The following is a 15,613-nucleotide window of genomic DNA, read 5'->3' as shown; positions in this document are numbered from 1 at the left end:
GCTGAGTAAGGGAGCTCTTACTCACTCCAGAAGCCCTAAGGAGGACACAGCCCTGGGGTCCTGGGCCCACTAGGTCTCCCCTTACGGCACCCTCGGTCCCCTCACACACTCCTTGGGCCTCAGTGACCCTTTGTGGGACAGGCACTCTAAAAGCACAGCCAAAAGGGCACCAGAAAGTGGGCTTTTCACCACTACCTGGCCTAGGCTCAAATGTGGTATGGGGGCTAAAAGGAACCCAGGACCCAGAGACTGGCAGACAGGGGTCCCATCTGTACTGTTGCTGTGGGCGGGTTGTGTGACAATGGACATACCACCTGGCAAAGCCTCTGTTTTCCTCTCTCCTTTTGGAAGAATCACTGGAGGGATCAAGGAGATTGCCCCATCCTCCTTTGCTTTTGGAGGCATTGCTTGTAAGAATGTGATAGATGCCATGTAGTGTGGCTACTGAGGATTTGCACCCACGTACTGACACATACCCCCAGGCAGTCTCCTGTGGATCCCAGCCCCAATAGAGAGGCCCATTATGTTTTCCAGTTTGTCATGTTTGTTTCTCTTTATTCATCTTTTCGGATCTTAGTCCCCCGCCAGCACCCACCCACCCCATCACCAGTCCCCACTGTCTTGACCACCCAGAGCCAAAAGCCTCTTTTCCTAGGTCCGGAGTCCTCTCTCCCTCTGGGCAGAGCCTCAGTGTGGGAAAGGGACTCCCTGGGGCCCAAGGAGGTTTTCTCTCACCTGCCCCAGCCAACCCTCCTTCAGAACTGACATGGCTCCTGCCTCACCTACCCCGGGTCCAACCTCTCCAGCCTGGACTGGAGCTTAAGCACACTGCTCCTTCTGGAGTTCTGGAGAGGAAGTGGGAAGCCCGCCCTCCTCTATCAGAACAGGGATTAGGGAGCTTTCTGTCAAGGGAAAGTATGAGGAGGAAGAGGGACACGCGCGGGGACTGGGCTGGGACTTTCGGCCTTGGAGGCAGGGAATAAAGCTTTAAGGCCAGTCGTCCCTGGGGCACCCCAAGGATTCCAGGATCCAAGGTTCATTCAGGGGTTCCCGTTACGTTGTGGCTGCAGACAACCGGGACTGCGGTGGATCTCTGCTCAACCTAGGTCTGCGAGTTGGGCGACCTCTCGCTCGAGCCGGCTGCACAGCTCTAGGCGGCTCCGCCAGCGCTGCCGCGCCCCGGGGAGTCCCCAGCTGGTGGCTTCCGCGGAAGGCTGCGCGTCCAGCGCCCGCAGCAGGCGCGGCAGGTCGCGCAGCAGGCGGTAGCGCGGCAGAGCGCGCAGCGGCTGGGGGATGTCACCCTTGGCGCAGAGGCGACTGAAGTAAGCGAGCAGCAGCAGCGGGCGCGGAGCAGCCTGGAGCAGGGAGAGCAAGGGCGCGGTGCGGGGGTTGGGGTCGCTGGCGGGGCGGAGGCCGGCGCTGCTCCACAGCAGCAGCACCATGCCCTGCTCCCGCGCCACGCGCTCCCGCGCCGCCCAGAGCCACGGCAGCGAGCCCACACGCGCCACGTGCCTCCCCTCCCACAGGTCCACGATCACGTCGCGCCCGCCGCCCAGCGCTGCCCGCAGCAGTTCAGCCAGCGCTCCCACCAGGTGCTGCTGAGCATCAGAGTCCGCCGCGTGCAGGAGCAGCACTGGCCGTGCTGGGCCGGGGCCTGGTGGCGGGGAGCAACAGATGAAGGGGTGCGAGGTGAGGGATAGCTCAGCCCTCTCCTCCCCAGTCTCTCAGGATACCATAGGGTGCTCACCTCTCGCCTTCACCCCTTATTTGTTCTGGCGGTTGGTACACAAAGCAGCCCTAGACTATAGGTTGCCCCTGGACTAATTAGATAAAGACGCCCCTTCCAAAGAGAGGGCCAGGGCTCCAGGCTAGATAAGTACAGCGCAGGCTGGATTTCTGCCCCACTAGCCTTTTGTCCACAGACTCCGTATAGTGACAATCGGCTCAAGGGTCCCTTTGCCCTACCTTAACCATTCCTGCCCACTTGGGTACCAGAGGCTCCCTGCTTGGGTAACAGAGACCGGGTGGAGTGCAGAAAGCTCAGACGGGAGGGTAAGGGAACAGCTAGCCTCGGAGCTGGGCAGGTATGACTTTGGTGAGCTTACCTGACTGTGGGCGCCGGCAGGTGAGGGCCAGAACAACACCCAGTAGGGCAAGGAGGGCCAGCAGTGCCAGGATCAAAAGCCCCAGGTGTCTGTTAGAGACTGAGTCAAGTAGGGTGAGGCCCATCCAGTTCCTCAGTGTCCAACCTCCCTCTTATCTCCCTCACCCCAAGAACTTACCATCCGGACACAAGAGGTGCTTCCAGGCAAACTGGACATCTGATCGCCACACCTAAGGGCACAGAGCCCCACACCTCTGTGAGTCAGGCATCTTCTCCTCCCAGAGGAGCTAAGTGAAGCATGGAGCTGGGGGAGAGGGGAGTTGCACTGGCTAGGGAATTCTTCTAGGATGGGTTTGTGTCTGCTCCAGCTCCTGGCATGGCACAGAACAGGTCAAGGGTGGCAAACTCCAGTGTGACAGGGGCCAAACAGGGGGCCAAACTCGAAAAGTAAACTCAAAGTTGACCAAGGCTGCTGTGAGGACCTGGAGAGCACAGGCCCTGACTGAAACAATCAGACAGCACTGAGCTCCAGGCATTGTTGCCATTCCAGAATGTGGACACACAGCACCAGGTTTTCGGATTTTTCAACAGAAGCCAGAAATCCAGCTTTGTTTATATATGCGTAATAGTGGTAATATTAGTAATAGTTAGGGTAAATAGTGGTAAACAATTTCGGTTTAAATCACTATGGTGGCCAAACCAAACATTTTTGCAGAATGGATTTTCCTTGGGTGGGTGCTGCTGGGGGAGTAGAAGCCAGGACTCTGTATGTAGAGTGAGGGTAGGTTTTCTTACCAGGACACAGCGCCCTGGCCTCAGGAAGGGAATGATAAGGTCTAGTGTCACCGGGCTTGAGCTCTGGGCCTGTAGAAACAAAGAGCAGAAAGGCTGTCCCCAGGGAGGCGGATCTGGCCCTGTCCGGCCTTAGGTCTTTGCCCCTGCTGTTCCTCCCCACCACACCCCAACCCCACCATCCTATGAAGCTTAGGCCAAGTGCCACCTCTGACAAAAAGGCTTCCCCAGCCACTCTGGCTCCCACTGATCTTTCCCAGAGCTCAGCTCCTGCTACAGTCAAGCACTTGTCAATAGACAGACTCTGAGTATGTCCTCTGTGCCAAGCCCTGAGGAAAAAAGGAGGGTACAGACATTGTCTCTGTCCTCTAGTGGCTCAGAAACCTGGGAGGCTAATTTATCTGCTGCCTCACTTTACTCTCCTGCACAGCTGAAAAGGTATCACAAGGTATCACATTGAAAAGAATGTGAGTTTTGCCGGGCACAGTGGCTCACGCCTGTAATCCCAGCACTTTGGGAGGCTGAGGCAGGCAGATCACCTGAGGTCGGGAGTTTGAGACCAGCCTGACCAGCATGGAGAAACCCTGTCTCTACTAAAAATACAAAATTAGCCGGGCGTGATGGCATATGCCTGTAATCCCAGCTATTTGGGAGGCTGAGGCAGGAGAATCACTCGAGCCTGAGAGGCAGAGGTTGCGGTGAGTCAAGATTGCACCATTGCACTCCAGCCTGAGCAACAAGAGTGAAATTGTGTCTCAACAAAAAGAACATAAGTTTTGGGGGTCAGGAGACCTGGGTTCAGGCTTAGCTATTGCCTTTGTATTCCCTAGCTATGTGGTCTTTGCAGGGAGACAGGATACCTCTCTTTCCTAAGCTTCACTTTCCTCATTTTTATTTATTTATTTATTTTTGAGACAGAGTTTTGCTCAATAGCTCAGGCTGGAGTGCAGTGGCACAATCTCAGCTCACTGCAACTTCCATCTCCCTGGTTCAAGCTATTCTCCTGCCTCAGCCTCCTGAATAGCTGCAATTACTGGTGCATGCCACCACGCCACCATGCCACCACACTAATTTTTGTATTTTTTAGTCGAATGGGGTTATGCCATGTTGGCCAGGCTGGTCTCAGACTCCTACCTCAGGTGATCTGCCTACCTCAGCCTCCCAAAATGCTGGAATTACAGGTGTGAACCACTGCACCTGAGTACTTTCCTCATTTTTATATGGGGGGTAGTAATCTTTATTTTACTGGATTATTGAGAGCATCAGATGGGTAAAGGCACATGAATGTCTTTTTAAATAAACACAATGTATGTATATTCATTTATTGGTAACAGCTATTATTAATCTGTGAGCTCCTTAATTGCTATATATTTGTATCTCCCAGAGCCTGCTACAGGGTGGGCACAAAGCATCCTGAATTGGATAGAATTTTAATTAAAAACTTTTTTTTTTTTAAGAGTCAGAGTCTCATGCTATCACACAGGCTGGAGTACAGGGGGATGATCATAGCTCAGTGCAGCCTCAAACTCCTGGCCTTACTCAGTTCTCCCACCTCAGCTGGGATTACAGGAGTGAGACACTGCACCCGGCTATCTTAAGCATGATTTAGTCTTACATATTGTGTTGCTATCACCTGTCTGCTTGGGAGCGCTCATACACTGTAAAACAAACAAGTAAGTTGCAAGTGAGCATTAAGAACTGGAAAGAGCTAGTCATGCTTAGTCAGCTTGGTGCTGTAGTGTTGAGGGTGTATTTGACTGTGGTTTTTATATTAGACACATGGAATAGATAGTCTGATAAACTGCGCCTAGTCCACAAAACAGGTGAAATCTGTCAATAGTTTACAGGATTGTGCAAAGAGCCTGTCAGCTGCTTGGGCTCTGTCTCCTGGGATGGAGAACATCTGCACAGGTGCCTCGTGGAGGCAGGAGAGCAGTGGTAGTGGACAGCTGGGTTCAAGGGAAGGCATCAATATAAAATGCTATTTGGGTGGGCTACAGCAGTGGTTTCTGACATTTTTGGCACCAGGGATTGGTTTCATGGAAGAAAATTTTTATACAGGTTGAAGGGGTTGGGATCAGGGGTGGTGGGATATGATTTCAGGATGCAACCACCTCAGATCATCAGGCATTAGATTCTTTTAAGTAGCTTGCAACCTAGATCCCTTGCATGTGCAGTTCACAGTAGGGTTTGTGCTCCTATGAGAATCTAATGCAGCCACTGATCTGACAGTAGGCGGAGCTCAGGCAGTAACGCTGGCTCACCCTCCATTCACTTCCTGCTGTGTAGCCCAGTTTCTCACAAGCCAAAGGCGGGTACTGGTCTGCAGCTCAGGGATTGGGGACCCCTGGGTTAGAGAATACCTGAATGTGGGAGGGCCAGTCCCTTGCCTCTGTTATTCCTATAAATTCAGAAACTGAAAGGATTAGGAACTGTTTCCTTGAGGACCCCACTAACTGTCAGCAAGTCAGCAGAACGAAGGCTGATTATGTAAATAAAGTAACCAGATGGTAGGAGTCAGGGATTTGTTTCTACCGTTCCAGGGTCCATCTCAATGAGGTGACAAGGAAATTGGGAGCTGTGCTCTGAGCAATAGGACCTAGTAAGGGCGAGGCCATACCTGGCTGACAGTGTACACGGGGGGCACCAAAGTGTCCTGCCCCAAGTCTTCATGGCTCCAGGCAGCACTGAAGGTGGCATGCATTCTTGAGGAGAAGTGAAGGATCAGATGCTGGGCTTGGGTATCCATGCTCACATTCCAGGATGTGAGAGACCCTGTTTGGGGTGGAGTGGGGAAGGTTGATAGGAGCTGGGCTTCAGGTGATGAATTCAGGACTGGGCTAGGGTTTAGCTTGGTCACAGTTGGGTGAGGATGAAATGGGGCAGGAGCTCCTGGCAGATGTCCCTTGTAGGCTCACCAGTCTGGTGGGGGCATTCAACATGGCTGCTGTTTCCAAAAGAGAACTGAGAAATACAGAAAGCACAGGTTAGCAAGTCCAGGCAGTATCCAGTATTCCCACATCTTTTCTCAGCCATGGTTGTACCTTGAAGCAGAGCTGGGGGTGCAGGTCCACCTTCTCCAAAACATACCACTGTGGGAGGAGAGGAGAATTTGTCAAGGAGAAAATCCCTGGGCCCCAGCCCTGCCCACCCTATTCCTGTGGGGGGCAGGAGGCATCCTCACCCCCTCTGACTCTTGAGCCGTGGCATTCGGGAGGTCTTTGCAAAGGGTATGCCAGTCTTGCCTCTGGCAGAGGGCAGCTTCCAGCTTCAGTGGGCAGCGGAGTGTCAGGGCCATGACCATCTGAGTGTGCTGGCTGTAGTCAGTGAAATGCACTGACTTCCAGAAGTCTGAGCCATCTGGAAAGGTGTCAGGGTCAGTGGGTGAGGATCAGCCCTGCTGCAGCCCTACCTTGCCACCCACATCCTGGGGTCAGCTGAAGATGATGTTTGCAAAAGTAACCAGCACTATTCCTGGCCTGAACAGGTATTCAAGCAATGAGCATCCCTTTCATTATTTTTCTTTTTCTTTTCTTTTTTTGAGACAGAGTCTCACTCTGTCACCCAGGCTGGAGTGCAGTGGTCCAATCTAGGCTCACAGCAACCTCTGCCTCCCAGGTTCAAGCAATCCTTATGCCTCAGTATCTGGGATTACAGGCATGTTCCACCAAGCCCAGCTAATTGTTGTAATTTTAGTAGAGACGGGTTTTTTTTTTTTTTTTTTTTTTGAGACGGAGTTTCGCTCTTGTTACCCAGGCTGGAGTGCAATGGTGCAATCTCAGCTCACCGCAACCTCCGCCTCCTGGGTTTGGGTTCAGGCAATTCTCCTACCTCAGCCTCCCGAGTAGCAGGGATTACAGGCATGCGCCACCATGCCCAGCTAATTTTTTGTATCTTTAGTAGAGACGGGGTTTCACCATATTGACCAGGATGGTCTCGTTCTCTTGACCTTGTGATCCACCTGCCTCGGCCTCCCAAAGTGCTGGGATTACAGGCTTGAGCCACCGCACCCGGCCGAGACGGAGTTTTACCATGTTGACCAGGCTAGTCTCGAACTCCTGACCTCGTGACCCACCTGCCTCAGCCTCCCAAAGTGCTGGGATTACAGGTGTGAGCCACCGTGCCCAGCCTCCTTTCATTATCTTTCTGTTTTTGTTTTGTTTTGTTTTTTGTTTTTGAGACAGATTCTCACTCCAGTCTCACTCCATAGCCCAGGCTGGAGTGCAGTGGCCTGATCTCAGCTCACTGCAACCTCCGCCTCCCAAGCTCAAGCGATTCTCCTGTCTCGGCCCCCCAAGTAGCTGGGACTACAGGCATGCACTACCACACCCAGCTAATTTTTTCTATTTTTAGTAGAGATGGGGGTTCACCATGTTGGCCAGGGTGGTCTTGAACTCCTGACCTAAGATGATCTGCCCACCTGAGCCTCCCAAAGTGCTGGGATTACAGGTGTGAGTCACTGCGTCTGGCCTCATTATCTTTTTATCCAGCTGTCTCTCTCCTCTCCTTCCCAGGCCTACATTCTGGCCAGCTCCTTGCTTCTCCCCAAACTCGAAATCTGCTTAGGGTCCTCTCAGACCCAGGAATGCCTTCCCCTCCTATCTCTCTGTTTCCAAATCCTGCTTTTTCTGACCCCAGCTCAGGTGCCACTTACTTCCCCTAAGAGGTCTTCTCTGCTTACAATGGCCCTTCTTAGGCTTCTCCCTTTCCTGAGTTATTGCCCTACAGCCTAATCCTTATTTATAACCCTGCCCTGTAAGTTTTGTAAGCTGTTTTGTGTGATCACTTGTGTCTGAGTGTCCTGCCTCTCCTTGAGAAAAACAACTTGAATACAGCACTTCAGATATCAATGTCCACTTTCACATGTAATATTTAACTCAAGCTTCACAAAAACTTTGAAGGCAGAGCAGATATTGAGATTTTAGATGAGGAAAGTGAGGCTCAGAGAACAACTGACAGAACTGGGATGGGAACCGGGTCTTCTGGCCCATCCTCTTAGGACAGCAGAATCTCCTAGGCCTCAGATTTCTAAACTTCTTACAGTGCTGCAGTGCTCAGCACTCTCTGATCTATTGGCAAGCTGAATGGTAGACTTGGCAGCCCTTTTCCCCCACTGACTCCAGGGAAAGTACCTGCGTACCTTCTGGGGGCTTCCACCAACACAGGTGTGAAGGGTGTTTATGTGTGTGTGTAGGAGACAGGGACAGAGGGTGTGTACATGCACAAGGGTGCATGTCAGCCACACTCACAGGCTTCTGGCCAGTTCTGGAAGGGACATCTTTTGTGCCTCACAGTGTCCTCTTGCAGGTAGAATGCCTGGGGGAACAGGGGAACAGGTGGGAAGGGTCAGAGGAAAGGCTTTTCCAATCTCGCTCAGACCTAAAACTCATTCCGGCTTTACGTTATTGTGAAACAAGCTGCTTGAGCAGGCTAGGCACTGAACAAGGTGGGCAATGTCGGGTGGGGACAAGGGTGGGGAGGAACTCCAGAACATAGGAGAGAGATCAGCAAGTGAGGGGCTGACTCCTCTTCCTCCTAAAGAGAACTATCCCCAGAAAGAGGGAAATCCTGAAGTCACATTTCTCAGCTTTGGCCTCCTCTGACCTCCTCTCTCAGCCATCCCCAAGGTACCCAGTGCTCTGTGTCAGCTCCTGACTCTGGAATACCCAAATGCCTACCTGCTATCCACCCTGGCAATCGCTCATGGCTCTGGGTCTCTGCCAGCACCCTCCCTTAGGTCTCGCAGGTGACAATCTCCCTTGCCTTTTCTGTCTAGTCCAGAGAAAACTTCCTGCTATGTTCCTTAGATTTGTAAAGAGAGAAGGAGGACTGGGGGACATATAGAACCTTGTAGTGGCCATGCACACACTCCTTCCTTGGCTCCTCAGAACACACGGCGATGACAGCTGTCTATTCTGGCTCTGTGGGCTGAGGCCAGGTCTGAGCCAGGGAAAGCTGGATTTGGTTGGGGCTGAGGTTGGAATCACCCTAAGAAGGTCCAATGTTTGTTCAGCAGGATCCTTCCACCTCTGACCCAGCACGTGGCTCACAGCCAAGCTGGCGCCAATCTTCCTAAGCATGCCAGCAACACCCAGTCCTTTTAAAACCCGACTTACTAGAGATATGCTTGACCAACTGTACTACCTTGGGGCCTAGGAGCAGAGCCATGGACAGCCCACACCTTTTCCTTTGCTCACCTCTATGCACAGACAGGGCAGAAGGAATTCATAAGACAGTTCTACAGTGTGGCCCCCAGACACGATTTTCTGTGGATGAAGCACGAAAGGAAGACAAAAGATGCCTGAGAAAGATCATAGCACATAGATAGGGCAGGAGGGACCTGGGATCTTGGTCAAAACACACCATATTTTCCCTCTTATATGAGATACTTGTACGAAGAACTCCTCTCAAAGATTCTCTGATCATTAGCTCTAGGTGCTCTAGGAGGAGCTGGGGGGAAGGAGACTGGGAATACATTCCTTTATTGAGGCCCTACTATATGCCAAGGAGTGTGGTGGGTGCTAGAAGCATTAAATCAATTAATTCCATGCTAGCATCACAGTGACCTTATGAAGTATCCTCACTGTTATAAAAATGTAGAGAACTGAGGGCTCAGGGGTACAGCGGCAGTCCTTGCAAATGGTACCAACTGTATACAATGACATTCATGAGAAAGGGAGGTTGAGGTGGGATGCTAGGGCCCAGGTTGGAAGAATGGGGGACATCTCATTCTCTGAGAGACAGGAACAAAGGGAAGGAGATGGAAGGGTACCAAGATAGATGTGACCATTTTGTTATGTTCTCTGGGGGAACAACCTCTTAGGGGAACTAAAAAGGCTTTTCAAAAAAATTTTTTTTTGAGATGGAGTCTTGCTCCGTCATCAGGCTGGAGTGCAGTAGCACCATTCTGGTTCACTGCAACCTCTGCGTTGTGGGTTCAAACGATTCTCCTGCCTCAGCCTCCCAAGTAGCTGGGACAATAGGTGTGCATCACCATGCCCAGCTAATTTTTGTATTTTTAGTAGAGGTGGGGTTTCACTATGTTGGCCAGGATGGTCTCCATCTCTTGACCTTGTGATCTACCCGCCTCGGCCTCCCAAAGTGCTGGGATTACAGGCATAAGCCACTGTGCCTGACCTTAAATTTTTAATTACAATTCCTTTTTCTTACTTGTTACTAACTTGAAGCTCAAGAAAAGGCTTCTTAATGCCTGAGTCACACTGAGGATCCTCTTACTGGGGGTAAATACCATACTAATTTCTCTGCTCATTTATGGTCATTCATAGCTGCTCCAGGTCTCTGCCTCCTTTCCTTTTCTTATAGGTGAAAAGGCCCTCTGCCTTTTCTGTCTAGTCCAAGGAAGTCTTTCTTTTAAATTTTTTTTTAATGCTGCAGCAGGATTTCACTATGTTGTCAAGCTGGTCTTGTACTCCTGGCTTCAAGCAATCCTCCTGCTTTGGCCTCCCAAAGTGCTGGGACCACAGGTGTAAGCCACCATGCCAGGTCCAAATAAGTCTTACTGATAGAGCCTTCAGTTTGTAAGGAGGTCTTGGACAGTTTACCTTCCCTTTCTGGGCCTCAATTTCCCCATTTGCACAGTGGGTGGCCTCTCTTGCTAGCAGCACTGTGTGATCGGGCTTTTTATAGGGGGATGACACGCCATACCTGGACATCATAGGGACTTCTCAGCTCTTCACACTGCAGTGCCCACTGGTGACAAAGACGCACACTGACCTCGGGGCCTGAAGGTATAGTCACCCGAATAGCCCGGGCCTCATGCAGCAAATCAAAGGAGAACTCAGGACCTGGGGAGAGGAAGGACTCAGTGGCCTTATCTCTTGATCTTAGCATCGGTACCATTCAGCTGAACCCATCTCCTGTTCCACCCTGTCCCCACCTCTGTGCCTTTGTGAGTCCAATCTAGAAAGACTTTTCCATGCCTCTGGATCCGAAGGTTGGGTCCTTTTAGAGTGAAATCCGGGGATATCTGGGGAGGGGATGGAAATGTGATGGCTCTTCTCAGACAGGCGACGACTACGCAGCAGCTTCCTCTAAAGGCAGAGAACAAGGTTGGTCTCAGGCCAGGAACTGGGAAACCTGGCTTCTGTTTCTGCCTCTGGAACCCGAGGTACTGCAGGCAAGTTGCTCAAACTCTTTTGGCCTCAGTTTCCCTAGCTGTGTAATAGACAGAATACTTTATCTCCATACTGTCTCACATGGCTGGAGAACAAAATGAGAAGCCAGAAAGCAAAGGTCTGTGGGGCATTGGGTAGGGCTGAAACTGACAGGGAGAGTACCTGAGCAGGTGCTGGGATCTTCTGTTTCCTACAGAACTTGAATTCGGAAGACTTTTTGGATTTCTGCACCAGGAGGCTGAAGAAGCCCCACTTAAGACCTGTGTGGGGGGCAGGGAGACATATTTACTATTTAGCCCCCATTACCCCTCCTCTACCTGGAGATGTGGCCCAGTGTTAGACAACAAGTCATTTTAAATCAAGGAGGGTAAGGGTGTCAAGTTCTTTAGTCTTGAAAATTATGATGCCATCAAGAAAGGATTAATTTCTTAAGTATAGAAAAAAACGATATACAAAGATATTCATTTTAGCATTTTTTTTCTTTCTTTTTTTCTTTCCTTTTTTTCTTTTGGAGGCAGCGTTTTGTTCTGTCACACAGGCTGGAGTGCAGTGGCACAATCATTGCTCACTGCAGTCTTGAACTCTTGGGCTTAAGCAATCCTCTCACCTCAGCCTCCTAAGTAGCTGGGACTACAGGCATGTGCCACCACACCCAGCTAGTTAAATTTGTTGTTGTTGTTAAGACAGGGTTTACCTATGTTGTCCAGGGTGATTTCAAACTCCTGGGCTCAAGTGATCCTCTCATCTTGGCCTCCCTAAGTAGCTGGGAGTACATGCAAGCATCACCATGCATTGCTAATTTTTAAAAAGCATTTTTTTCATAGAGATAGGGTGTCAATATGTTGCTCAGGCTGGTTTTGAACTCCTGGACTCAAGTAATCTCCCTGCCTTGGCCTCCCAAAGCATTGGGATTACAGGTGTGAGCCACCACGCCTGGCCTGTAGCATTATTTGTTTCCTTTTTTTTTTAAACAGAGTCTCGCTCTGTTGCCCAGGCTGGAGTGCAGTGGTGTGATCTCAGCTCATTTCATCCTCCACCTCCCAGGTTCAAGGAATTCCCCTGCCTCAGCCTCCCAAGTAGCTGGGATTATAGGCATGTGCCACCATGCCTGGCTAATTTTTGTATTTTTAGTAGCGATGGGGTTTCACCATGTTAGCCAGGCTGGTCTCAAACTCCTACTCCTGACCTCAGGTGATGTGCCCACCTCGGCCTCTCAAAGTGCTGGGATTACCAGGCATGAGCCACATAGTGCCCAGCCCTATCACATTATTTCTAACAGCAACAATGAGAAAAATTAGAAACTGCCCATTCTTTTTTGTTGTTGTTGTTTTTTGACACAGGGTCTCATTCTGTCATCCAGGCTGGAGTGCAGTGGCACTATCTTGGCTTACTCCAACCTCTGCCTCCTGGGGTTAGGTAATCTTCCCACCTCAGCCTCCCAAGTAGCTGGGACCACAGGTGTGCACCATCACATCCAGCTAATTTTTGTATTATTTTTTGTAGAGATAGGGTTTTGCCATGTCAGCCAGACTGGTCTCAAACTCTTGGACTCAAGCGATCTCCCCACCTTGGCCACCCAGGGTGCTGGGATTAGAGCCATGAACCACCACACCCAGCCCAGAAACTGCCAATTCTTTTTTTTTTTTTTTTTTTTTGAGACAGAGTTTCACTCTTGTTGCCCAGGCTGTAGTGCAATGGGATAATCTCGGGTCACTGCAACCTCTGCCTCCAGGGTTCAAGCGATTCTACTGCCTCAGCCTCCCAAGCAGCCAGGATTATAGGTGCCTGCCACCACACCCTGGTATTTTTTTTGTATTTTTAGTAGAGACGGGGTTTCATCATATTGGCTAGGCTGGTCTTGAACCAGGTAATCTGCCTGCCTTAGCCTCCCAAAGTGCTGGGATTACAGGCATGAGCCACTGTGCCTGGCCCAGAAACTGCCAATTCTTAAGAATGCAAGGGCATTTAGTATGTACCAGGCACTGAGCTGAGCAATTAAAATATAGAGTTGAATAAGAAAGAAGATCCTGCTTTACAAATAGAAGGTAATAACAGTAAATTCATAGCTTTTAATTCCAAGAATCTCAGCTGAAAAAAATTAATACCTTCACAAAATTGTACGACTGCTCTTGTGAATATCCGTCATAGCATGTTATTTTAGGATGATCCAAGTCCCTTTTGAGGTTAAAACAAGAAAAATACCTGTTCTAGTAAGTCCCATTTGCCTCAGCCTAGGTGGCCCCTCAGAATGTCACCAACTCATCTCTTCACTGAGAATGGTCCAAGGGGCTGTTTCTCATACCTGAGTGACCTGACAGTAGATGTTGGCACAAACAGCGGGAACAGTGCCAGACTCGTGTACACCAACGCTTTGTGGAGAAGCAGGCCCACCAGGTGCGGCAAAGGATATGGGCAGAACTTCCTGGGAAAGATGGAAGGGAAAGCAAATGATAGGGTCTAAGAAGGTTCCTCCTACCTCAGACAAGCTGGATTTGAGGCCAAGCTCTGTTACTTACATCCTGGAAGTGTGACTTTGGGGGTTACAGGACCTGTCTAAGGGTCAAATTCCTCATTCATAATGCAGGTCTGTTATAAAAATCAAAATAGTGCATGGGAAAATGTCTTGTGAAGTAGAACATACCATAAAACAGGATTATTGTTGTATTACTGATAGAAGTGAGGGACCACTTAAGGGGAGGAAGCAACATTTACGGAGTGCCTGGAGATTTACCCATGTCTCTCATCTAATCCTCCCTACAAATCAGAAGCAACACTATATTTTAGTGTACAATCATTTCTACTATGCTGCTACCTCTCAGAAACTTGAGGGTCAGTTGGAGGGGGTAGGTGCACAGTCTAAGGCCACATGGGAGTCTGACAGAACAGCAATGTAAATCCAGGCTTGTCATGATTCCAAACTTTTTTCTTTCCCAACTTCCCAGGTTGGGAACCAAAAATTAGAATGGAGGGCTTGCTGGGCATCTGGAAAAACAGCGGGTATGTGGAGGAGCAATGGGGCAGGAAATGCGACTCACCAGTGAAACTGTCATCCTGAGGCAAAGGGCCCAGCAGGGAAAAGAAAGGAAAGAGCTATTATTAGGAGGGACTCCCAAAAGGAGCATTCCTGGGTTCTTTGCCACAAATCAGTGAATTCTGAGCCCCATAGCTAATAGCCCATACCCTCTGGCTCTTTTCTTCCCAGCTCCACCCCGTCCAGGCCTTCAGCACAAAGGACCTTGGCTACCCCTTTGAGACTATGTAGAGGATACACCAAAGCTGTCACCAGAGCACAGGGACAGGGGAGGTGGCACAGGGACCGGGTAGGTAGCACAGGGCAGGCAGGGGAGCAGAGAGCTTTATGGCTGTGCCAGGCAGGTGTCCCTACCTGGCAGCAGCACCTTACCATGTGGGAGGCCAGAGGACCCCAGGTGTTCCAGTGGGGCAGGTGGGGACAGCCAATCCCAGCAGAGTCAGAGAGGTGAATGAATATCAGGAGAGGCAGGAGCAGGGCTGCTGGTCTGGAACTCCCCATGGGCTTCTATGCAGTTAAGGCTCCTGGAACATGGCTGCATGGCCTGAAGGTGGGTGGTAGGGCCTTGCTGTGCAGCAGCAAAGAACACAGAACCAGCTGGAGCCCTTGCCCGAGCCTGCCCTGGCCCCGCCCTGGCCCCACCCTGCCCGAAAGCTCCTCCTCTATCCTAACCACCCAGCCAGGCCACATTCCTTCCCCTCCAAGTGGAAGGACTAAAGGAGGTTTGTGCCCCCCCAAACCCTACTGCCCCCACCTGAAAGACAAGGGGCTCCTGCTGTGGCTGAGAAGTAACAGGAAAGGTGCTAGCATCAAGTTGGGGGGCTCACCCATTTCTTAGCCCCTCCTACTCCTGAAACACACTGCAGATTTGACCCACCCATTAGCACAGTCCTGAACTTGTGTCTCCCATGGACATGAGCTTAACCCCTTTACTAAGAGAATTAACAGATCTCTGGGTGCTAGAGACACAGAGGTGACTGAGGCACCATTTAGAGAAGGGAGGAAAAAAAGCACTCTAGGATGCACATGAACCCCATATGTATCTGGGCTTCCCACCTGGTTAACTCTCAGGACTACAACCGAGCTCTCTCTACCCATGAGCCAGGTCCAGCTCTTCTAGGCAAAGGGCTCCATGCCAAAGGGGCCTCTAGCTTCAAGGACCTAATAGTCACTACAGCCTGATCAGGAAGCCCCAGAACTCATAGCTGAGCCCTGGAGCAGAGGGAGTGGGCCCCATGCACTGACCTGGTTTCCTGTGGTTTCCGGTGCTGGAGAAAGGCTGACGAGGCTTCATCTTTGTGGGAACCCTCCCCATCATCCCACAGCTTCCTCCCCCTCATGGAGCATTTGAACTGCTTCAGCCCTCACCTTGGTAACACACACACTGGAAAAAAAGTTTGGGGCACATCTACCAGGTCAAGGCATCTTGAGATTGTTATTGTCCTCCTGTAATTCAATCTAGACCACCTTTCAGTAGCCTCACAGCCTGCTTTTGGCCACTTCTATTCCAGTCTTTAGGTTCATTGTCTGAAGGCTGCATCCTACCCATTA

The 15,613-nt window shown here is 50.7% G+C and overlaps 1 protein-coding gene across 1 annotated transcript; it reads right to left on the bottom strand.

Moving 5' to 3' along the window:
• Positions 1-534: 534 nt before the first annotated feature.
• Positions 535-15,383, bottom strand: IL17RE (interleukin 17 receptor E). The gene is made up of 17 exons (XM_035276264.3): positions 15,308-15,383; positions 14,435-14,606; positions 14,067-14,082; positions 13,334-13,453; positions 11,194-11,291; positions 10,794-10,947; positions 10,562-10,701; positions 9,094-9,162; positions 8,146-8,212; positions 6,081-6,256; positions 5,941-5,988; positions 5,815-5,860; positions 5,517-5,671; positions 2,900-2,968; positions 2,283-2,334; positions 2,106-2,204; positions 535-1,654 (listed from the first exon to the last, which is right to left on the bottom strand). The coding sequence occupies exons 2-17, from the start codon at positions 14,561-14,563 to the stop codon at positions 1,098-1,100; spliced, it is 1,995 nt and encodes a 664-aa protein (XP_035132155.1). The 5' UTR covers positions 14,564-14,606; positions 15,308-15,383; the 3' UTR covers positions 535-1,097.
• Between the last annotated feature and the right edge of the window lie 230 nt (positions 15,384-15,613).

Source organism: Callithrix jacchus, chromosome 15 (genome assembly GCF_049354715.1).
Source record: "Callithrix jacchus isolate 240 chromosome 15, calJac240_pri, whole genome shotgun sequence".
NCBI classification, from domain to species: Eukaryota; Metazoa; Chordata; class Mammalia; order Primates; family Cebidae; genus Callithrix; species Callithrix jacchus.
Note: the sequence above shows the minus strand (reverse complement) of the source record. Positions and strands in the feature narration are given on the sequence as shown.